The sequence below is a fragment of the Dasypus novemcinctus genome, chromosome 7 (assembly GCF_030445035.2).
Source record: "Dasypus novemcinctus isolate mDasNov1 chromosome 7, mDasNov1.1.hap2, whole genome shotgun sequence".
In the NCBI taxonomy this organism is placed as follows: domain Eukaryota; kingdom Metazoa; phylum Chordata; class Mammalia; order Cingulata; family Dasypodidae; genus Dasypus; species Dasypus novemcinctus.
Genome location: NC_080679.1, coordinates 78561610 through 78584916, shown reverse-complemented (window position 1 = coordinate 78584916; position 23307 = coordinate 78561610). Strand labels below are relative to the sequence as shown.

The window sequence follows — 23307 nt, the reverse complement described above, 5'->3', positions numbered from 1 at the left end:
CTCCTAGTCCATTCAGTGGGTTATGGCAGGATATATAATGTACTGCATCTGTCCCTGAATATCATTCAGGACAACTCCAAGTCCCAAAAAATGTCCCCATATCACACCTTTTTCCCTCTCCCTGCCTTCAGCAACTCTAGTGGCCACAGTCTCCACATCAATGACATAATTTCTTTCATTGCTAGAGTCACACTAATTCTATAGTAGAATACCAGTAAATCCACTCTAATCCATATTTTATTCCTCCATCCTGAGGACCCTGGGTGGCCATGCCCACTCCACCTCTAAATCGAGGGGGGCTTAGATCCCCTGTGGCTCATGGATGGGATTCTCCTGCTTGTAGTTGTAGACTCTCTTGGTTCCTTGGTGTGGTAGTTGATACCGATCCTCTTAAACATGTTTCCTTGTGCACAGAGGTGAGAATTTCCCTAGAATATATTTTTACAAGTGGACTTTCTGGACAATTAGCTAGGCACACCTTCACCTTTAGCAGGTACTGCCAAATTGCTTTCCAAAATGACTGTACTAATTTTACACTCTGGGAGATAGTTTTTTAGTGTATTACCTTACAAGGTAATGCTTTGAGCGAGATGGAGATTAGCATGAAAGAGAGTCTTCTGGATGAAGTGTATGGCTTTTCTTTTTTCAGATTGATTTTTTTCAAAGCACAATCTGAAAGAAAGCCAAACACTTCATATGAATGGAGATCCAGAGGAACGGCTGGGGATACAAATGACGTAGGGAAACATTTTTAAATGAGTATTTATCCCCGCAGAAACTGAAAGCTGTCAGCCAACAATCAGCAATGTCTTCAGGTTTCCTCCGAGAGAGGGCGGGATTCCGCCGGCCGTAGGAGTCAATAGCCAGTGCGCATGCTCAGAGCTTGGCTCCCGCGCAAGCCTGCCCGAAGTCCTGCCCACTCGCGCCGCAGAGGCTGCTGGGTCGGCCCCCATCTTTAGCGCGTTAGGCCCACCTCGGAGACGTTGGACGTTCAGGCTGTGGCTGCTAGTGATCCTGTGGCGCGGCAGTGCGACACCAGGACCCTAAAGGTGAGCAACTCTCGGTGGCTGATGAGACGGTACAAAAGGTGCTTTGCTTAGTGCGCGACGGCGCCTTTTTCCTCGCTGCTTCACGAGCGGCATCTCTGCCCCTCGCTTTCCTCAGGATCCGGGGGAGCGGGCCGCGCCAGACGTTGCGTGGGCCGCAGCCCGATGGGGTGCGCTGGGCAACGGAGCGGAGGGATCCCGGGCCGCGGCAGAGCCTCGGAGCCGGCCCCTGGGAAGACTGCGGGAGCTTTGGTTTCTCGCACGTGGCTGGGGCCCAGGCGAGCCAGTGGTTGCTTTAGGACAGGCCTCTGGTGAGGTCTTCTGGGCAGAGGCTGCCCGCATCCCCACCACGTCTTTCAGGTGACGGACCGGTACACCGTCTTTTAATATTGCCGAACGTGGATGCTTTGGGCCATCTGCGAAAGTTTCTGGGGAGGTTGGCGCGGGATAAATGCCGGAGGGTCCCACTGAAACTGGAACTAGCCAGAGCCGGAGAGGTGAAGCCGCAGGTCTTCCCGAGGCGTCACCCTCCTTGGCTTTTAGGGTCCTCATTCACTCACCTTAAGGCGTCTGCTGTATAAAACAGGAAAGCGTGAGCAATATTTCATCTCTAGTTGTACATTTTGGGAAACTCGATGAAACAAGGTATTAAAATAAAATTAGGTAGGCTAAAAAGCCTCTTAGGTATTAAATAGTTCTTTTGTATAGATTGTGGCAGACAGACTAATGCCTAAGAGTGAGCAAATTCAGTAGTGCGTTGTACACTGCAAATTCCCATTCAAGAGCTTCCAGTGATGCATCAAGCAAACCTCCAGGAAGTGTATCAACGATAGTTCATCACTGAAGGCAATTAATGGCAAACAGATATCCTTGATGAGTTTTTCTTTTTTATTGTGCTAACGTATATAAAACATAACATTTACAATTTTAACCACTTTCAAGTATACAATTTATTGATGTTAATTATATTCATAGCTTTGTGCTACCATCACCGCCATCCATTACCAAAACTTTGCCCATACTAAACTGAGACTCTGTAGCCATTAAGCATTTAACTCCTCATTCTGTAACCCCACCTTCACCCCTGGTACTTGTAGTCTTCTTTCCCTTTAAATTTGCATATTCTGGTTAGTTTGATGAGATCATATTAATGTTTTTGTACAATGTGGATGAGAGGTAGTTGAGTAGAGCACTGGGAGCAACTAATTTGCAGGCAGAGAACTTGGTTTTTGATTCATGGCAAACCAACCTCACAGTCTCAATTCTTTTTGCAATACTACTGCCAGGGATGTGAAACAGGAAACGCTGTAAGGCTAATAAATATCTTAGTGAATCAATAGGCATACCTCCCAGTTTAATCTTGTTTTGGTGTCCCCATGCTCTCATATTTTCATTTTCATGTTTGTTAATGTTGTACAGCATCTACTCTACCCTCTCCCCAGCCTCATGAAATATTTGAACGTTTTTCCCCCACATTGAAGTTATGGTATCTAAACTTTGCTGATAAGTTTTTGGTAAATAAGCTTTTTTTTTTTCTTTCTTTCTTTTTTTTTTTGACAAATAGCGATCTGCTTAATGCTGGAAAAAGTGGTTGAAGAGAATTTTCTCCCTAAAGGCTGCTTGACCAGCTAAGTTAAGATAGTGGCTTTGTTATAGAAGACTGGGCAGTCACTTACCGAAAGGGGAGTAGATTTTCAATAGTTTTCAGTTTTCTATCACTTATTTCAAAGTTTTGCTTTGTCAAGATACTTAAGGATTGACTAGAGTAACAACATAATAATGGACACATTATTTTTAAGGAAACAATGGGATGTTGATAATTTTTAAAAATTATCTTTCTGGTCTTGACATATATATATTTTAGAGAAAAATAATCTCTTTATGCCATTTTGGGAAATTTTCAGGTTGCCACAATGGCTGAGAATGGAGATAATGAAAAAATGGCTGCCCTGGAGGCCAAAATTTGTCATCAAATTGAGGTATGATACTTGTGCTATTAAACTTCGAAAACAGGTTTCCTGAAAGGAAATTTAGAGCCTCAAAACAAACACAAAATAATTTGATTTGAATATATTGATATATTCAACATTTTATTTACCTTTGATTCTTTTAAATAGATTAACATATAACAATATATAGTTTTGCTTTTTAATTGATGGAGCCAGTTTGAAATCCAGGGCCAAAAACATTTCAGAAGTTAGCGTATTCTTTCATACTTTGGTCTGTGCTTAGACTAACAATTTTATTTTTCCTCCACCAAACAGAGGATGCATTTTAGTTTTATGTCAACAATAATTTATCCAATTCTCTATTTAATATGTAGGATATCTCCAGTGTTTTAGCTATAATAGTTTTATATAAATAATTTTATATATAAATTTTAGTAAACATGTTTACTGATTTAAGATAAAATTCCAAGGAGATGTACTGGCCACAGGGTTAGAACTTTTGATACCTGTGGCCAGTTTACCTGTCTACTTGTGTATTTTTCTTCAGTCAGGCTAATCATAGTTATTCTCATTTTTAGAATTTTGGCCAATTTGTTAGGTGAAAAATGCTGGCTCATTACATTAAATTGCATTTTTCTGATTAACAGTGAGGTTGAATTTTTCAATGTTTATTGTACAGTTCTTTTTGTAATTGTTTTCTTCATGCCCATTTTTCTGTTAAGAATCCCCATACCCACCCCCAATTTGTAAGACTTCTTAGCAAGCTTTTGTGTTCACCTTTTATGTTACTTTTTAGCATTTCAAGTAATCATAACTGGGGCTTTTCATGTATAGCTTTTTTTTTTCTTTTGCCTTTACATAAGAAAGAGTACCTCTGCTCAAATTAGATAAACCTTTACCTTTTATGTTTTTAACTTACAAATTAGTGATTAACCAGTTTATTCCATTTAAAAAAACCCAACTTTTCTATCCACACTGATCTGCAACAAGCTTTTCTTCATATATTAGATACTTATATTTTTAAAATTTATTTTAGGGCTGTTTTTACCCTTGATTGTCATGTCAGTTATACTGTTTTGGTAATTGCCATTTTAGTTTTATTGTTAACTTATAAATATTTTATTATAGTATATTTAGGGGGAAATGTTTATTGCTGCTTATTGCCTCCTGTAAGTCATGACATAAATTCTTAAAAAATAGAATTTGGTAGTGTTTTGGTAATTTAAAAAATTCTAGGATTGGAGTCAATATTGTATCATGGCCTGAAATACATTTGTCTTCCAGTATTATTTTGGTGACTTTAATTTGCCACGGGACAAATTTTTAAAGGAACAGATCAAACTGGATGAAGGCTGGGTACCTTTGGAGATAATGATAAAATTCAATAGGTAAAAACCTTTTTAAAATCATCTTTAGGTTTTCTGTTAACAAGTGTTATTATTAAGTATTCCAATGATTTTATATATACTCTTTAGGTTAAACCGTCTAACAACAGACTTTAATGTAATAGTAGAAGCACTGAGCAAATCAAAGGCAGAACTCATGGAAATAAGTGAAGATAAAACTAAAATCAGAAGGTCTCCAAGCAAACCTCTCCCTGAAGTGACTGATGAGTATAAAAATGATGTAAAAAACAGATCGGTTTATATTGTAAGTGAACCTTTAATGCATTTAGGTATATCTCTAAATATATTAGAGCAGATAAGAATAAGACCTCAGGAATTAGAGCTTGACCACCCATTCATTATAGGTCCTTGGGCAATGTTCTTTTTTTCTTAGAGAGATTTACTTTTTTTTCTCTCCACCCCTTCCTAGTTTGCACTTGCTGTGTCTGTTCATTTTTGTTTCTTTAGGAGGCACTAGAACCGAACCCAGGATCTCCGTTCCCTGCTTTGTTGTGTCTATCATTGTTTTCCCTCGTATCTCTTGTTGGCATCATCTTGTTGCGTCAGCTTGCCACGCCTGCCTGTCGAGCCAACTTGCTGTCCTGCTTGTCCTCTTTAGGAGATACTGGGAACCTCTGCTCCCTGCTTTGTTGTGTTTCTCATTATGTTCTTCTTGTGTCTCTCGTTGCATCATCTTTTTGTGTCACTTACTGCACTTGCTTGTCGTGCCAGCTCAGTCTTCTTTAGGAGGCACCAGGAACCAAGCCACCTCTGCTTCCCAGGGACAATGTTCTTAACCTCTCTAAACCCTAGCTTCATAAATGGGGTTATAATCTACCTTATAGAACTGCTGTGAGAATTAAATGAAAAAGACCATAGAACATTTATCAAAATCTTTGGTATATAGTAAATCCCACTGTATATTAGCTATTCTTATTTATTAGCAGCTAAATATGATGGCAATTTTCTTTAGCAGATGAATTTTTTAAAAATTTTCATGGAAAATTACAAACAACGAAAGTAGAATGTATAGTGTGTGTTATATTATCACCTGACTTCAACAGTTATTAACACATGAATAAGACTGTCTCTGTCCCTAACTGGATTATTTTGAAGCAAATTGCAGATAAATGAGTCTCTCTTATTGCATTAGAGAATAAGGGCTCTAAACAGGGCTTATAAAAGCATGAGAGAGAGAAAATAAAGGTAAATAGATAGAAAGAGATGGATAGATAGGTAGGTATGTCCTGGGTTCATTTGCAGATAAAATGAGTGAATTTCTGGTGACTTGTTTACCTGAGAAGCCATTATTTTCACATTTCTTCCTGCTCTTCACAGAAAGGCTTCCCAACTGATGCAACCCTTGATGACATCAAAGAATGGTTAGAAGATAAAGGTCAAGTACTAAATATTCAGATGAGAAGAACATTGCACAAAGCATTTAAGGTATGATTATATGAAGTTATAGTCTTTTTTCAAGGGGTGTAATATAGTGATCTAACTTTTAATGCTGCCTTTTTATAGGGATCAATATTTGCTGTGTTTGATAGTGTTGATTCTGCTAAGAAGTTTGTAGAGACCTCTGGCCAGAAGTACAAAGATACAGACCTGCTAATACTTTTCAAGTAAGTTTTTTGCTGGTGCTCCCTCTGGCTGCTTAAGTTATAGGGACTTGACACACAGATAAATAAGATGGACTAACATTCCTACAAAGGCAGTATTTTTACTATCCTTAGGCATTCCTTAGGAAATGCTTGAAATTTGTTCAGTGGGAACTGTATTAGTCCTTTAATACCATAAGGAAGGCTTTCTTTGTGCCTTTTCATTAACAATAAAGGAGGTTAAAAGAAGTTTTATAGTAAAATTTGGGCCTCTCATGTGACTAGGGAAAAAAATCATAGTTTCATCTGTTTCTCGTAGGCTATATATACCTGTATTTTTATATAGTAAAAAAGATTGTTAAGAGAATTTGGTTCACATTCTTTAAAAAATATATATGTATATATTTGTATTTATCTATGTATATCTAAAAATGAAAATGAACTAGAGCATTTTCATGAAGTTAGTTGTAGCCTCACAGTTCCTTACTTTTGCAAAACATAATCTTCTAAATGCTTTGTACCTTACCTTATAGATGCACTGTGGTGGATTATGCTATTGGTGTTCAACCCTCAATTATTTTTTCATTTGCCTTGCTAAAAAAGCTTTTTAATAATGTAACATATGCAACATAACATTTCCTGTTTTAACCACTTTCAAGTATATAATTCAGTGGTGTTAATTATATTCACATTGTTTGCTACCTTCTCCGTCCATTACCAAAACTTTTCTGTCACCCCAAATAGAAACTATACCCATTAAGTATTAACTTCTCATTCCTCACCCACCATTCCTCACTCACACCCACACCCCTGGTATCCTGTGGTCTTTCTGTCTCTATATACTAGTTATTTCATGTGAGATCATTTGTTCTTTTGTATCTGGCTTATTTCACATAACACGATATCTTCAAGGTTCATCCATGCTGTAGCATGTATTCAAAATTATTTTTTTAAACTGCTTTTCATAATTGCTTTCATTCTTGGGGCTCAGGGATTTTAGGAATTTTTCTTTTGTAAAAAAATTTTTTATTTTTTCTTTTTCTCCCCTTCCCCTGCCCCACCCCACCCCGTTGTCTGCTCTCTGTTCATTTGTTGTGTGTTCTTCTGTGACCGCTTCTATCCTTATCAGCGGCACTGGGAATCTGTGTTTCTTTTTGTTGTGTCAGCTCTCTGTGTGCGGTGCCATTCTGGGGCAGGCTGCACTTTCTTTCGTGCTGGGCGACTCTCCTTAGGGGGAGCACTCCTTGTGCGTGGGACTACCCTACGTGGGGGACATCCCTTGTGGCACAGCACTCCTTGTGCGCATCAGCACGGCGCATGGACCAGCTCCACACGGGTCACGGAGGCCGGGGGTTTGAACCGTGTACCTCCCATGTGGTAGGCGGATGCCCTATCCATTGGGCCAAGTCTGCTTCCCATCTTTTGTGAAATCAATACACTGAAACATTCAAGTATTATATGACTTCTGGTTAACTTTTTTTTTTTTCCTGTACTTAAATGATAACTAAAAACCAACCTGAGATTGCTAACAAGTATGGGATTTCTTTTTGGGGTGATGAAAATGTTCTGAAATTAGATAGTGAGAATGATCATAAAATACTGAATACATTAAAAATCATATAAATTATACATTTTAAAAAGGTTAATTTTATGGTATGTGAATTATATTTCGATAAAGCTATTTATTGAAAAAGAAACAACATAAGAGTAATCATTTCCTTGGCATATTTTGGATATTTTGGAAATCAAATATGTTGTAGAAAATTTAACATTCCCGGCTAATGCATGTCTTAAATCATTCAAAATAATTTATAGTCTTATCTTTGTTTTCATGAACCTAGCGTCCATATTTTGTGTCCTTTAGGGAAGATTATTTTGCAAAAAAGAATGAAGAAAGAAAACAAAATAAAGTGGAAGCTAAATTAAGAGCTAAACAGTAAGTGTACTACTAACACATTGAACTAGTCATAACATATTTTAATTCCTTAAATGTTTGAACGGGATAGATTAAAGTGGCTCTGGCAAGAGCTGCTGATGAGCTCTGAAATGGGTGGTAATAGGCCTTTTGGTGGTGAAAAACATTGCGGTCTTCCGCTGCCTTGATAATCTTAGGGCCTCGTTACGTTGCAGCCTAGCATTGAATAGTCAGAAAATATGAAGATTGACTGGTTATTAAGAAGTTTAGTGATTATGATCAAGGTTAACTTTATTGGGATTTAATTTATTAAAACAAGTTCTAATTACAACATTTTTATTTGTAGAGAGCAAGAAGAAAAACAGAAGTTGGCAGAAGATGCTGAAATGGTAATGATATTTATTACAGGTATCTAAGAAATATATAGTTGCCATTGTGCTAAAGTAATATACAAATAACAATGCCTAAATTACTACTTACCTAGAAAGTTTAGTTTAGTAACCAGATGTATGCAGTTTATAAGAAACTAAATATCACTTATAGAAGAAATTAAATCATTTAAAATCAGTAGAATAAAGAATGAAAAGGAAAACATGTAATACTTTAAAAGAGCACTTTAATTTCTAGCTTTTTCCTTTTCATAGGTGTAGAATTGTCAGTTATTTCTGATTTGTGGTTGCTTTTTAAAAATTTCTTATTGCCTTGTACATTTTTTTAGAGATCTCTAGAAGAAAAGGTTGGATGCTTGCTGAAATTTTCAGGTGACTTAGATGATCAGACTTGTAGAGAAGATCTGCACATCCTTTTCTCAAGTCATGGTGAAATAAAATGGATAGACTTTGTCAGAGGCGCAAAAGAGGTTTGGAAACATTCACGTGGTTTTTGCAGTCGTTTTAAAAACCCATAAAAAAATCCTGGCCTTTTAGGAAGATGAAATTAGCATTTTAAAAAATTTATGTATTTATGGGGGAACAGATGTGGCTTAAGCTGTTGAGCACCTGCTTCCCATGTGGGAGGTCCCAGGTTCGGTTCCGGAGCTTCCTAAAAACAACAACAAAAAAACGAAATAACAAGCAAACAAAATGAAATCACCAGCTCAGGAGCCATTATGGCTCACTGGTTGAACACTGACTTCCCACATAAGAAGTCCTGGATTCAATCCCTGGCCTGGTACCTCAAAAAAAAAAAATTATTATATTCATGAAAATAGTCTATACTTGATCATTTACTTCTCATTTTGTTATTGCTGTCACCTGGATGTGATGTCTTTTTCCCCCCAAATTATACTATGAATTGCTGTTGGTATTGAAAACTGCAAGTTAATTTTTGTAGCTTTCCTTTTCTAACATCAGTTAAGTTTATTGAAAGTGGTAATGGTATATATAGGAGATTAGTATGAAAAATATTTTAAGTAACTGAGTTAACTCTGGGACTAAAAACTAACGATGTGGCTTTCATTTTTTTGTCTTTGGTGTAGGGAATAATTCTATTTAAAGAAAAAGCTAAAGAAGCACTGGATAAAGCCAAAGATGCAAATAATGGTAATTTACAATTAAGAAACAAAGATGTGACGTGGGAAGTTCTAGAAGGAGAGGTGGAGAAAGAAGCATTGAAAAAAATCATAGAAGATCAACAAGAATCCCTAAACAAATGGAAGTCAAAAGGTCATTTGTTCATTTGTTCAGAGTTTTCTTAGACAGTATGGTTATTTGTTTTGAGTAAAACTTTTAATCAATGTCCAAAAAACAATATTTAAGAGATTAAAAATTTTTCTTGACTAGATTCTCAATTATGTTTCTATAGGTCGCAGATTTAAAGGAAAAGGAAAGGGAAACAAAGCTACCCAGGCTGGGTCTGTTAAAGGAAAAGTACAGTTTCAGGGCAAGAAAACTAAGTTTGATAGTGATGAGGAACGTAATGAAAATGGTGCAGCTGGTAAGTTTTTTTCTAAGTCTTTCTGTAGTTTCATGGGAAATTTCTACTTTCATAAATTTTTTGCAAGAAAGAACAGGGATATCGTTTTTCAAGGGACATTTCTGGGGTTTTTGTGATATACGCTGTTTATGCTAACTTACAAATGGGAGACAAGGATATCTGGAAGATAAATTTAGAGAGCAGGTATGTACTAAAGGAGAAGCCTTTTCTTATTGGTGTAGGGAAGAAGTTGCTAATCTTTTTAAAAAGTTTGGGAGTTAATACTTACATTGAATTTATTTAACAAGTTCACTGTGTACATACTGTACATTGAATTAACAAGTTAATTCTGCTATTGAATAGGAACAGTGAAAAGAGCAAGAGAAGAAGCAGACAAGGAAGAACCTGCATCAAAACAACAGAAAACAGAAAATGGTGCTGGAGACCAGTAGCTTAGTAAACAAATTTTTTAATTCATTTTAATTAGATTTTAAGCTGCTTTTTTCTTTGGAGGTTTTTAAAAAGAAAACCGAATTAGGTCCACTTCAATGTCCACCTGTAAGAAAGGAAAGATTTGTTTGTCTTTTTTTGTTTTGTCATCCAGTTGAGGATTTTTTTAAATGTATAGTTCTTCTGTTTGTGTTATTTCCAATGATTCAAATATCAAAGGGAAGTTTCTTCCACTAAATTGCCTTTGTAATATGAGAATGTATTAGTACAAACTAATAAAATATATACTATATAAACAGCAAAAACTTAAAAGTTATTTTTTCCTTTATGTGCCGAAAGCATTCGAGAATGAACTTTCAGTGTAAACCACAATCTTGGCTGTTTAGATTAGCCCATCCTACAGATACCTATCAAATCTACCTCACCATATCACCTAGGCTTTCTTATATATACCCAGGAAACCTGATAACAGAATAAATAATGACTTACTACAATGCTTTTTATACTGAAATGTAGTCAGGCCAGAATCAAGAGACTTACTGATTTCTTTTTATGAAATTTGTATGATGCTGGAAGGTCATATCTCAGTTCTGTAAAACAAAAGCCATCTAAGGATAAAAATTGCATTTCCAAACATTTACCACCCTGGTTAAATGCTGATAAACCATTTTAGAATACTGACAGTTTTACTCGTCCAAGAACTGCTTTGGTATATATCCCCAAAGTTAGCCATGGCAAACTGAGGTTGGCAGTTCTGCTATTTTGGTCAATTCATATTGAAATTTTGTTATGGGGAGGAGTTTAGAAGAATAACAAATGGACAAAAAAATGAAAATGACAGTACCTTTCCATTTTTAATTTCCTGATAATCTAAAGCTAACTTAATCATAACATGTTGATTTCAAAAAGTTCTGGTCTTATTTTAGTAATGAGTAAACAGCTAATTGCTTTCCTATAGAGCTCTCAAATGAAAACCGCTTTTTCATATTCTTTTAAAGAACAATGTATGTTCTTTAAATTCTTAAAACTGATCCGTATAGAGGGTGGCAATAAGCCTACCTTAATATCCTTTATTTTTTTGCATATAAATTCTAACCCTCTAGGTCAGAGCTCAAATTTTAATGTGCAAGTAGTTCATTCTGGGATTCTGTAAATTCCCAAAGGATGTCAGTGCTGATGGTCTGCGGACCACTCTTGGAGTAGCAAGGCTCTGAGTTGGTATACTATTAGAACTCCTACATGTTGCATATACCTAAAACTAGGTAAGGCATAAACAATATTAAATATAATAAAAATACCAACAGAACTTCTTACACATGACATTACTAATTATGACCAATAATCTAGTTTTATGTGTAACACCAAACTGCCAATTAATGGTTAGTTTATTATCATGTAAAAACCATTTTCTCTTGCATTTCTTTCAGGCTTTTCAAAGTTATTCGGATTTGAATTATAGTTAGCTTATACTTATATGCTTTTTCCATTTCGATGTTTGTGAATACTATCCAATTCACTAATAATAATAAATATGATTTAATCATTGTGTGGATATTTGCATCCTACGCCCCAATTTTAAAGTCTTAATTTATGATGTTTTAATTGCTCAATATTATTTGACTCCAGGGGCAATTATCTAATTGGAATAGAAAGGTGATCAGGCAGTTCTTATACTTGTCTGCTGGTGGCATTTTCCAAGTCCATGCCCATACTCTCAGTCACTGGAATGCTACATGTTTTGTCTAAACCTGGAGCACCAAATACTTAGGCATTAGTAGAAAATTTCAGTAAAATGCATAAATTGGGATAGTCTCAGGTAAAGTATACATGTTCACCATACCTTTGCTTCATTTCCAACTTCCACATTTTGTCACAAAGAAAAAACAGATTTTCTTAAAGTGCTTTTTTTCCTTAGTACCCTACCCTTAAATAAAAATTTTAGTTGGGCTCATGCATATTGGCCATTTTAGGTAATTAGGGTTGGAATTTGTTTTGTAAAAAATAAAAATTCCATTGCCTTACCTGCAATGATATCTATCTTGATTTTCCATTCTGCAGCTTTCTTTTGAATATGCTGAACATAAATAACATATTAATCATTAAATTGTTCTTTTATTAATACTTGATAGTAAGTTGCTGAACTTTTAAAAATTTAGTTAGAATTTAGACCTTTGTAAATGCTTCAATTGGATGAATAGTATTTTAGGAAATTTTTTAAAAACAGGCCATTTCAATACATTTAACAATATGGACCAAATTATATAAGTAAATCCAAATGTTTAAGGCTTTTCAGAAATCCATCAAAGTGCATAATGTACTTACAAAGTTTTTACGTTATTTCATTAATACAATATCCAGCTATCCTTCTAGAAACCATTTAACACAGATCGATATCCACACACAAAATACAGTGACAGTATGACACAGTAGTTAAGACCATGACTGAAACAGACTACCCGCATTTGAACTGTAGCTCTGCCACTTGCTAGTTATGTAACCCTAAACAACTTACTTACTCTCTCTACCTAGTTTCTTAATCTCTAAAATAAGGGTGATAATGGTATCTTGCATTGAATTGCTCTGGAGGACTGGGTAAAGCCCTTAACATGTAGGCACACTAAGCATCAAATATGCTAGCTGTTATAGTACTAAAAGTCTTAAATCATAAATTATTTTTTTGGTTATGTATTATAAAGATCTTGATTTATGAATTTTAAAAAGTAATATATAATTTAAAAAGTAATATACACTATTCTGACATTAATGGAAATGAAAAAGGAATGTTGCACATAACCCCCTAAATAGATTAAAATATGCACACAATTTTCTAAAAATGATAGAGATATCAATATTTGGTATTATTTTAAACATTCTGTTCAAGTTGGTTAGTCTTCATAATAATAGTTTTTAACTGGCATCAAGTTGATTGGTAAAATACTTAGTTTTCCCCAACATTTTAGTTTCTAATTTTTCTGTTCTAAATAATACTGGCATTAATGCTTGTGCTTGTAGATTTCTCTTGAACTTAAAGATAATTCTAGTTCTGATCTTTTTTTCCCCCCTACTTTGAGATCTAGAATTTCTGTATAAGGAGACAGATTTTTTAACCCAAATAATACTGTAATTTAATGGACTCTTAAGATCCTTGATAACTTTATGAGAAATAAATTATGATGGCACTTCTTTACTATGAGTCCTAAGGTTAGTGAAAAGAGGTTTTAGATACTAGATTATACGGTGGAATATGATTGGTCTGGCAGAGATGTAAAACAACAAATGGGGTCAGGCTGGGGCTAAACATTAAAAGGATAGTGTCCATGTTGTTAAATCTAACTACAGTCAAGACTTAAATTCTCATGATGCCTGATGAGGTACAACATTGCATGCAACAGCTTTGAGCATCGCACAGCTATTAGCATATGTGCCAGGATACTTATTTTTCACCTAAATAGTTCTAATAAAAATTTACTCTATCCACTGCCATTGGAATAATAAATTTGATGTGGTGGTGAATATTTAAAATTAATCAAATGTATCTATGTTATGGGTAGAGAACCAAGCACTTTTAAAGGCAAGGGTCTATAGTTAGATATGTGTACACCCAATGTTCATAGCAGCATTATTCACAACAGCCAAAAGAGGGAAGCAACTCAAATGTCCATAACTGATGAAGAGAGAAACAAAACATGGATGGAGTATTATTTAGCTGTAAATAGGAATGAAGTACTTATGCATGCTACAACACAGGTGAACCTTGAAGACAAGTTGAGTGAAATAAGTCAGATACAAAAAGACAGATATACGATTCCACTTACATGAACTAGCTAGAATATGCAAATTAAGAGAGACAGAAAATAAGAGTATACATGACCAAAGGTGGAGGGTAGAGAAGAGAGAGAATGGAGAGTGAATGCATAATAGGTGCAGGGTTTCCATTATGGGTTATGGAAAGTTTTTTGTAAATGGATAGCAGTGAGGGTAGCACAACATTGTGAATATGATTAATCTCACTGAGTTGTATGGTTGGAAGAGGCTGCGATGGGAAAACTTATGAGGTATATATGTTTCCACATTTGAAAAAGAGTCTAAAGAGATAGTTAAAATTAAATGCAATGCATGGTCCTAGACTGGATCTAATAATGGAACAGAAAATGGCCCAAAAGGACATTACTGGAATAACTGAAAAAAAATGGAACATAGACTGTGTGCTTTATCTCAATGTTAAATATCTTGAAACTCAATAACTAAGTAATGAGGTTAAATAAGTGACCATCCTTCCCCTTAGGAAATAAACATGGAAGAATTAAGTACTCAAGGAGCATGATGTGTACAACCTACTCTCACATGTTTAAAGAATAGATAGAATTATATAACAAATGTGGCACAGTGGTAAAAGTTGGTAAATCTGGGTATCTGGATATGGGGGGTATATTGGAGTTCTCTATCGGTCATAAATTTTTTTTCATAAATTATTTTTGCGCCTGTCTTGTAAGTTTGAAATTATTTCAAAATAAAAAGCTAAAGCAAAAATAAACCCAGGCTTAACTGCCTCCCTTAAGCCTACTGGGCCACATGGGGACACGGGAAAGTCCTCAACCAGGACTTACTCAGGCAAACCAAGACATATGGAAAGCCTAGTTAGACTACACTTTTCTACTTCTGAATTACAGTCTCTTTTGCCAACACTTCCTGTCTGAAGAGATCTCTGACCAAAAGAAGCTAACTATACAGGATGGAAGAAAGCTAATCAGAGATGCTACTAAGTTGAAGGGAAAATTTAGTATCTTAAATGCCAGATGTTAAAAAGGTCAGGAGAAATGGATACTCTGGTATTTGGTATTCACAGCAAATCCTTAAAACACTGCCATGAATTTAAAAATAAATGACACAATATAATGATGATTTGAACTTACTTCTCTAGTTGAGGATTTGTGTAAAGAATATACTGCTGTTCTTGCCATTTCCAGAGCAGTCTTCAGAAAAGCAATATCTATCCCTGTGAAAAGTAGGAAAAAAGCTTCTGTTTACATTTATATGCCTGAAGAAGATTAAAAGAATAACAAACATTTAGAAACATTTTTTCCAAACTCTAAAATAACCACTTAAAAATCTTTCTGCAAAAAGAGAGTACAAATAAATAAAAACATTCTTTTAAGCTTAATAGAATACAACTAGAATTATACTGTCTTGGTTAAATGAGGCTAGAGTAAAAAATACATTCCAAAATTTTGACTTTCAAAGAGGGGAAAAGGAAACAGGAAGAACAACAATCATAATCATAGAGGGGAGCTTTTTAAACAATATGTGTCTTTTCTTTCTCTTACCCCAACCCTCCTTGCCCACAGCACACACAAAATTAATAGCAACAGTGAATCACTATTACTGATGAACACATGTTAAAACCCTTGGGTGTGTTAAGGCATACAAAACAGGTTCTGAAATTTTGTATAAAATCCTTTATAGGTTTCATAATCATTCATAGGGGTTAGGCAAATCATTCCTGAAAACAAATGGAGATAATTAACAAAAATTTTACTTAATGTAAAATTTGGAAAACTAGACTGAGATTGGAAAAGTCGATTGTCAAGCTGTGCATTAAACAAACTGAAATTGAAATTGTAATTACTATCCAGGTAAGAGACTAGCTTATTTAATGAACGGTTATAAAAATTACCTAACCCAAACAATCATGAAATGGTTTTTAAAAACTTACATTTTCTACAAATACCAGTATACCTGATTCTTGTTACTAACCTTTGTTATTTTTTGTTCCAAAGGGAGGATTCATAATTACTGTATCAAATGATTTGGACATTTTAGATAGTGAGCACACATCACTTAAAACCATGTCAATATTTGTTAACTCAAATTCTTCAACATTCCTATTAAATATTTCCAATGCATCTTCATCTATGTCAAATCCAACACACAATCTATAAATAAAAAAACACATACAAAGAGTGGTTACTTTTATATCCTATGTTAAAGCAACAACAATATGATACCTGGTTTACCATATACATTTTTATCCCAGTTAGCAAAATAATTAAAAGCTGGTGAGTGTTGCTCTTTAATAGTATGATATCCTATTCTGGCAAGAGGTTAGAAGCAGGTTCTTTATAACAGGGAGGCAATTGGTTCTTTTACCATTTTTATTGTTTGTGTTCATCTACTGTCCATTCCAAATGTACGAAGTATCAGATTCTTGCTCACCCCTCATCTTATAGAGCACCATAAATATAATTCAGTTGATTCTACTTATGCTTATTAAAGCCACCCCATACCCAAATAGTATATACTGGATCACCTACCCTGCTCCTAACATTGCAGTTCCGATGCTAAGCACTCCACAACCACATCCTAAATCTGCAACCACTTTATTTTCAATGTCATCGTATGTGTTATGGATTGTATAGAGCATACAAGCTAAAGATTAAAAAAAAAAATTAGGAAATAAGTAAGCAACCTGGTGACCAAAATCCAATTTCTGCAGATAACTCTACAGGAGTTTCTTTAGTCTTGCATTATTTAGTCCACCCCCAGTGGTGTTCCAGATTATTAAGAAAATATAATAAGATTTAATAACTTGGTATTATAGCAAGAGGCACCAAAAGAGAGGGTAACACATTGCAGTGGTTTCCAAACACTAGTCTCTGATGATGATGTCAAGAATGAGAAAACGGTTTTTATTTTGCCTCAGGCTGTTCAAAACAATACCACACACACACACATAGTTCCTTCTTTCATGATAAAATATGATTTTATGGAAGGATTGTAAACGAGTTTTTTTTAAAAAAAGATTTATTTATTTATTTATTTCTCTCCTCTCCCCCCCTCTCCCCGGCTGTCTGTTCTCTGTGTCTATTTGCTGCGTCTTCTTTGTCTACTTCTGTTGTTGTCAGCGGCACGGGAATCTGTGTTTCTTTTCATTGAGTCATCTTGTTGTGTCAGCTCTCCGTGTGTGCAGCACCATTCCTGGGCAGGCTGCACTTTCTTTCCCACTAGGCAGCTCTCCTTATGTGGCGCACTCCTTTTGCGTGGGACACCCCTTCGTGGCACGGCACTCCTTGTGTGCATCAGCACTGTGCATGGGCCAGCTCCATACAGGTCAAGGAGGCCCGGGGTTTGAACTGCAGACCTCCCATGTGGTAGACAGATGCCCTAACCACTGGGCGAAGTCCGCTGCCTGTAAACGAGTTTTAAAAAATATTCTTCCTTGTCAAAATATAAATTTGACAGTGTTGTATCAGCCTCCAACATTTTTTTATATTTATCTGAAATCCACAATTTTGGGAACTACTGACAGCAAACAAGCATTAACATTAAAAGGGCACAGAATTTTTTGTAACAGAGGTATAAGCTCAAGCTGGAAGGGGAAAGAAAAAAGCTACATTTATAATGTAGCCTTCAGACATATATTCAGGCAAATATATTCATGATCTACAGAGACATATGTTCATAATCTGCATGAGGTAGACTTGATAAAAAGAGCCAATGGAAAGCAGGGCAAAAGCTTCTGAAATGGGAAAGAGATCTTTCAAATACCACAAGGGTCTTGGGTAAACTGAAGGCTAAGCATAAGCAACACCACTGATGTCTCCCTGTGCATTATCTGAATCCAGCAAGGACTGGCCATCACTGATGCTCCAAGAGCAAGAGGTTTTATCAAAATCACCTCAGGATGACTGTGTTGTCCTGATTGTTGCTGCAGGTGTCAGTGACTTTGAAGCTGGTATCTCAAAGAATGAGCACACCCATGTGCAAATTACATACTGGGTATGAAACAACTGATTGTTTTTATTACCAGAAGACGTTAAAGAAGTAATCATCTAAATTGAGAAAATTGGCCTCAACCCATATAGCTTTGTGTCAATTTTTGGTTGGAATTATAACAATATTCTAGAGTTAAGTGCTAATATGCCTTGGCTCACGGGACATCTGAAAGGGTGGCTATAATGCCTGCAGCTGTAGATTGTACCTTGTCCCATCTTGTCCAACCATTTCTCCCATCTGCCCCTATAAGTTGTCTACAAACCTTGTGGGGTTCATACTGTACCCACGGTTCACAAGGAAACTGGTGATCTAAGATCAGACATGGTGGCCACCCTTGCTTCAAAGTAAAGTCTACTGAAATGCACTGTGAAACTTTATGCAAATGTTTATTGACTAAATTGTTAGGTGTGTGTCAAAGACGTTTATCTTGACAACCTGGCTGATGATGAACAGTCCACCAGTGGAAGCTTCCAGCTTTAGTGCTTAGGTGATCATGACATCCAGCCAAACCAAAGCTGGCTATGCATGGTACTGGGTTATCATGGTGCTCACACTGTATTTACAAGTTCACTTAGCTGAAGGAGACTGACCATAATACAGATAAGAAGATGAAAAATGGCCCTAAATTCTTTATATCAAGTAATGATGCCAAGGCTTACGTGGTTATTAGTAAGCCCACATTTGTGGAGAATGACGAAAAGGCATACACTTCTCATTGCTTAAATCAAACACTAAAATGTATTCCTACTTTTATACATTGCTACAAAACAAAGTCTGCCCAGAAAATTCAGACTAAATGAATACCCTGTACAATATCTGCCACCCCAGTCTTAATCATTGGTGAAAGAAGACTCCTAGAACTAATTGTCTGAATTAGTCACTTAAGTTTAATATTAAAATACTAATTCATAATGATGCATCATAAAAGCTTCGGAAGGAATGTTTTGTAGACCATTTCCTTCATGGCAGTTTGAAGATTTTAGTTTTTAAAATATGCACTTTTAAAAAATGGAAGTGATGACTAAAACTCTCAACAGAATTTTAAGATTTTTAATGCAGGAAAAGAAAAAAGGCATTGGAAAGACAGCAAGAAAGAATGTACCATTTGCTGAAAAAAAATTCAAAAGAATGGTTAGAAGAAAAAGGTATGGAGGGAGCAGATGTGGCTCAGTGGTTGAGCGCCAGCTTTGCACATATGAGATCTTAGGTTCCATTCCCAGTACATAAGAAAGAAAAAAAAAGAGGTATAGAAATCTTCCACATTTCATAATAAGGATCCAGGAACTATAAGAGGAAAGATGAGACAGAGGATTGATTAATCAGGAGGTTGAATATGTAGTTAACAGGAATTCCAGAGAGATCAAAGACAACAAAAGATACTCTGAAACAGTAGATGAGCATCTCTTAGCTTTCAAGAGAGACTAAGTCTTCAAATTGAAACAGACCACATTTCCTTTTGTTCCTAGCATGTACATATAAAAAAAGACTCACACCTACAATGTGAAATTACTGTGAAATTTCAGCACACCCAGGTTGCAGAGATCCTAAAAACCTCCAGAGGAAAAAATAGTTCACTGTTCAAAGACAGACTATAAGAAACAAACTATGTTATTTAAAATCACAAAGGCAATCCACAGAGGAAAAAAATAAAAATGCAATTATTTGGGGGGAAAGTGAGAAGTAATCAACAGAAGAATAAAACTAACATTGTAATTGTTTTGGGGGGAAGAAGAGGAAAATTGCAAATGATATACATCAACTAAATCTTCACCTATTATTGTAGGAAGTCAATGGAGAGTGTTCAAAATTGACAAAGCAAGAAACAGAAGTATAAACACATCTAGCAATTTGGAATTAATAACTAAAACAATGAAATTTAAATAATTTATAGTTGTATCTGAGGAGTGGGGCTAGAGGTGAAGAGGGATGGCAAGACACCTGTACTTTATTATAAGCCCTTCTGTACTTTTTGGTGTTTTCAAACTGTGACATATTATTTTGACTTGGAAAACTTTTTTTAAAAATTAAGAATATATACCCAATTGCATTATGCATTATCATTATCACTTTCGTTGGTTCCCTTTTAGATAAATTAAGTCCATGCTCAATAATTTAAAAGAAAACAAAGAACGGTAACTTCACAAAGCAATTCTGAATGTACATTTGCCTTGGTTATATTTTCAAGCAATTTCATTAAATACATCACAAAATCACACAGCCATAAAATAATATAAAATTTTGCTATCTAAAAATGATATAATTTTATGAGGTTTATAATAATCATTTCCTATAACAATGTGTCCAATGATGAAATGCAAATGTGCTTGCTTTTGCCTTACAGATTTTTAGATTTAAAAGTAAAGTAATATGTGCCTGTGGAAAATTTAAACAATTTAAAAACATATTAAAAATATATATATACACAAACACATAATCTGGGAAATACAGCACATATAGACATATAACTTATTATGTTTTCATATTTAACAGCAATCCTCTTAATTGAGATTATTATCTAATGGTGGGGAAGCAGGGAAGTCTTTCAAGAGGAGGAATCCGTTCCAGTTGTAACATGAAATATTCTCTCAAGTAAATGAATATACCACAGCGCTCACTATAAAATTCAGAAAATTTGTAAAATATCCAAGCACCCATTTTAGTTTCATTTAAATGACACACTTTACAATTTGTCTATGTGGCTTCAGTAGCTTTACCTGGCTGTATGCATATATATTTTTTCAGTTCTATATTTTCAGGTAGGAATGTAGTCTTTGATTTTCATTGGCAGCTTAAAGTGGAACCATGTTGGATCTGGAAGAGATTCCTCATTGCAGGTGCGTGCCTTCTGCAGACTAATCTTAAGGCTCCCCAACGACTCTGGTAATACATGTATCAAATATAAATGGTTTTTACTGTGTTCTCTCCTGTACTCCCAGTATAAATCTCTTGCATCAGGCAACAATGTTGATTCCCTGATAGCCTGTTAAAAACTGAAATGCATTGTTATCTTTATGTAACACCTACTCTGGATTTTTTAAACTCAGGAGCTCAGTTAACATCTTTGGTATTCAATTCTAAAGCAGAGTATAGCACAGGAATCCTTGCACTTTCGTAGGAAATTGATCCTTAAGAAATACTTACTCAGCCCCTAACCAGTGCCAGGTACTTTTCTAGACACTGGGAATTCAGGTGTGAACAAGACCAACACATCCCTTGCCCTCAAGCAGTTTATAGTCTAACGAGGGAAAGGAAACAAACACATTAAAAAGATGTCTGACAGTGCAGAAAACCAAACAGTAAAAGGATAACCTGTGTGTCCGTATGGGGATGTCTTTAGCTGAATTATCAAGGAAGGCCTCTCTAAAGTGACAGGTAATCTTGGTGCAGAATTTCTAGACATTCTTGTATCCAAATAACAACCATTTTCGACATCCAGCGAGTAAACAAGACTAACCATAGACGCAAGGGCGTGGTTACACGCGACCCTACCTGCAATGTGCGGCCTGGTGGGATACTGTTCTAGAAGCAGTTTGGGTTTTACGAATCCATCCACTTGTTGCAGGCGACTCTCCAGTTCCTTAAACTTTAATTTCTTCATTTTTTCTTTTCTTCTTTAAAAACTGTGGGCACGCAATGTTTAACTGCACCGGACCGGCGGAGAAATCTCTTTAATCAGGAACTTGTTTCCACCCGCCCGCGACCCTTTTTCAGGGCCACGAATCTGGGCAGGCGGAAACGCGGAATGCAGGTCGCGCCGAGCATACCCGGCCCAGGCGCTTTCCGCCCTCGGTCCTCCCCTCTCCCATAACCGCGGTGGATGCAGTTTCCGGTCCCGCACCTTCGGCCAGCTCCAGACCCGCCTCTGGGGTATTATCAACCACACTCAGGCCCCTTGGAGGCCTGAGGTGGCTTGGGTTGAAGTCTGACTCCCTCACGTGATATCCCCGCACCTGGAGAAGCCACCCGCGCCTGGGCCCGTACCGGAAGCGCACGCTCGCGAACGCATCTCCAGCCTAGCGTCCCCGCTCCGATCTGAAACCCCAGCCCGACGCTCGCGTTCCGCTGGTTGCCCGGGCGCCTCTTCCCTGTAGGCGCTATGGTTAAGAGCCTGCCCTCCTGGCAGCCCCCCCGGCCTTCGCTGCCTGTCACATAGCGGTTATTATCAAGGTTTGCCTTGAGCACTTGAAGCTTTCAGGAGATGGGAGAAGAGAGAGGTTGAAAATGACGGGTATATCCCAGCCATGGTCCCTTTGTTTTATGGCCTAGTGTAAACTCTTCTGCCCATTCTCCCAAGTTTCCTCTTAAAAAAGTGGCGATTTCCACTCTCCTTTTCTTCCTTCCCCGTTCGCATTCTTTTCTGAACTGTCACTTAGCTTTTTTTTTTCTTTTTTCCTTCTTTTTAGGTAAACTTTGTCACTTGCTTCAGCTCTCACAGGGGTGCATCTGTCAATGAAGTCCAAAGAAGAGTTTAAGTGAATGAATCGGAAGTGGTGTCAAATGCTTTCATAGAGTGGGAGCAGAAACCAATTTGTGGGGGTATTGGGAATGGAAGTTTAGGAAGTAGGAGTCAGTATGAACAATTCTTAAGTAACGTGGCTACGGAAAGAAGCGTGAGAATGGTTGCTGCTTAACTAGAGTAAGATTGAAGGGAGGTTTTTTGTTTGTTTTATGTTTTTTAATTTTTTTAAGTTAAGAGGAGACCTGAACATAAGTAAATTCTGACGGTGTAGAGGTAGTAGGAGGGGAAGGCTTAAAATACTAGGAAGGGGATTTTGGACGGATTTAGGATTCTGAAGGGCCAGGTAAAGGGATTGTTATGGGCACCTCTTTTCATTGTTGAAGGAAGAAAAAAGAAAATAGATGAGGACAAAGTGGAGGGAGTGGAGTCTGAGGCTCTTTCCTCAGAGAAGTAGAATTTGAAGTTATCTGTTTTGAGAATTAAATGCATTAGTACAAATGATGTTCTTAGCACTTAAAGTTTTGTCACATAAAGTTAGTATGTAAAGCTCTTTTTTCCAGTAAATACTAGTTGTTAGTTATTTTTGTCTGTTGAGAGGGAGGTGGTTGAGCAAGGGGTTTGAGCCAAAAAAGCCATGCTTGAAACTAGGAGGAGGGAAGCAGATGTGGCTCAAGCATTTGATCTCCGCCTACCATGAGCAAGACTGCGAGCTGACACAAGGGGCTGGACCTGACACAATGGGCTGGTGTGCCGAACTGATGCAACAAGATGATGGAACAAGATGATACAACGAAGAATATCCATGAGGAAACACG

The 23307-nt window shown here is 36.5% G+C and overlaps 2 protein-coding genes across 10 annotated transcripts; one reads left to right on the top strand and one right to left on the bottom strand.

Moving 5' to 3' along the window:
• The first annotated feature begins 913 nt into the window (after window positions 1-913).
• Window positions 914-10565, top strand: SSB (small RNA binding exonuclease protection factor La). 2 transcript variants are annotated; one of them, XM_004460790.5, is made up of 12 exons: window positions 914-1049; window positions 2951-3025; window positions 4280-4383; window positions 4471-4645; window positions 5719-5826; window positions 5905-6005; window positions 7846-7917; window positions 8243-8285; window positions 8615-8755; window positions 9374-9560; window positions 9700-9831; window positions 10174-10565. In XM_004460790.5, the coding sequence occupies exons 2-12, from the start codon at window positions 2960-2962 to the stop codon at window positions 10260-10262; spliced, it is 1218 nt and encodes a 405-aa protein (XP_004460847.1). In that variant the 5' UTR covers window positions 914-1049; window positions 2951-2959; the 3' UTR covers window positions 10263-10565. The 2 variants fall into 2 exon arrangements, with proteins under 2 accessions (XP_004460847.1, XP_012381534.1); XM_012526080.4 differs by lacking the exon at window positions 4280-4383.
• Window positions 1588-22029, bottom strand: METTL5 (methyltransferase 5, N6-adenosine). Of its 8 annotated transcripts, none has more exons than XM_058300670.2 (7): window positions 21523-22029; window positions 16572-16686; window positions 16015-16193; window positions 15174-15256; window positions 12283-12334; window positions 10801-10868; window positions 8496-8937 (listed from the first exon to the last, which is right to left on the bottom strand). In XM_058300670.2, the coding sequence occupies exons 1-7, from the start codon at window positions 21629-21631 to the stop codon at window positions 8833-8835; spliced, it is 711 nt and encodes a 236-aa protein (XP_058156653.1). In that variant the 5' UTR covers window positions 21632-22029; the 3' UTR covers window positions 8496-8832. The 8 variants fall into 8 exon arrangements, with proteins under 8 accessions (XP_058156658.1, XP_058156653.1, XP_058156654.1 ...); XM_058300671.2 differs by having other exon boundaries at window positions 10801-10850; XM_058300672.2 differs by lacking the exon at window positions 8496-8937 and adding an exon at window positions 10250-10366 and having other exon boundaries at window positions 10750-10868.
• Window positions 22030-23307: the final 1278 nt, after the last annotated feature.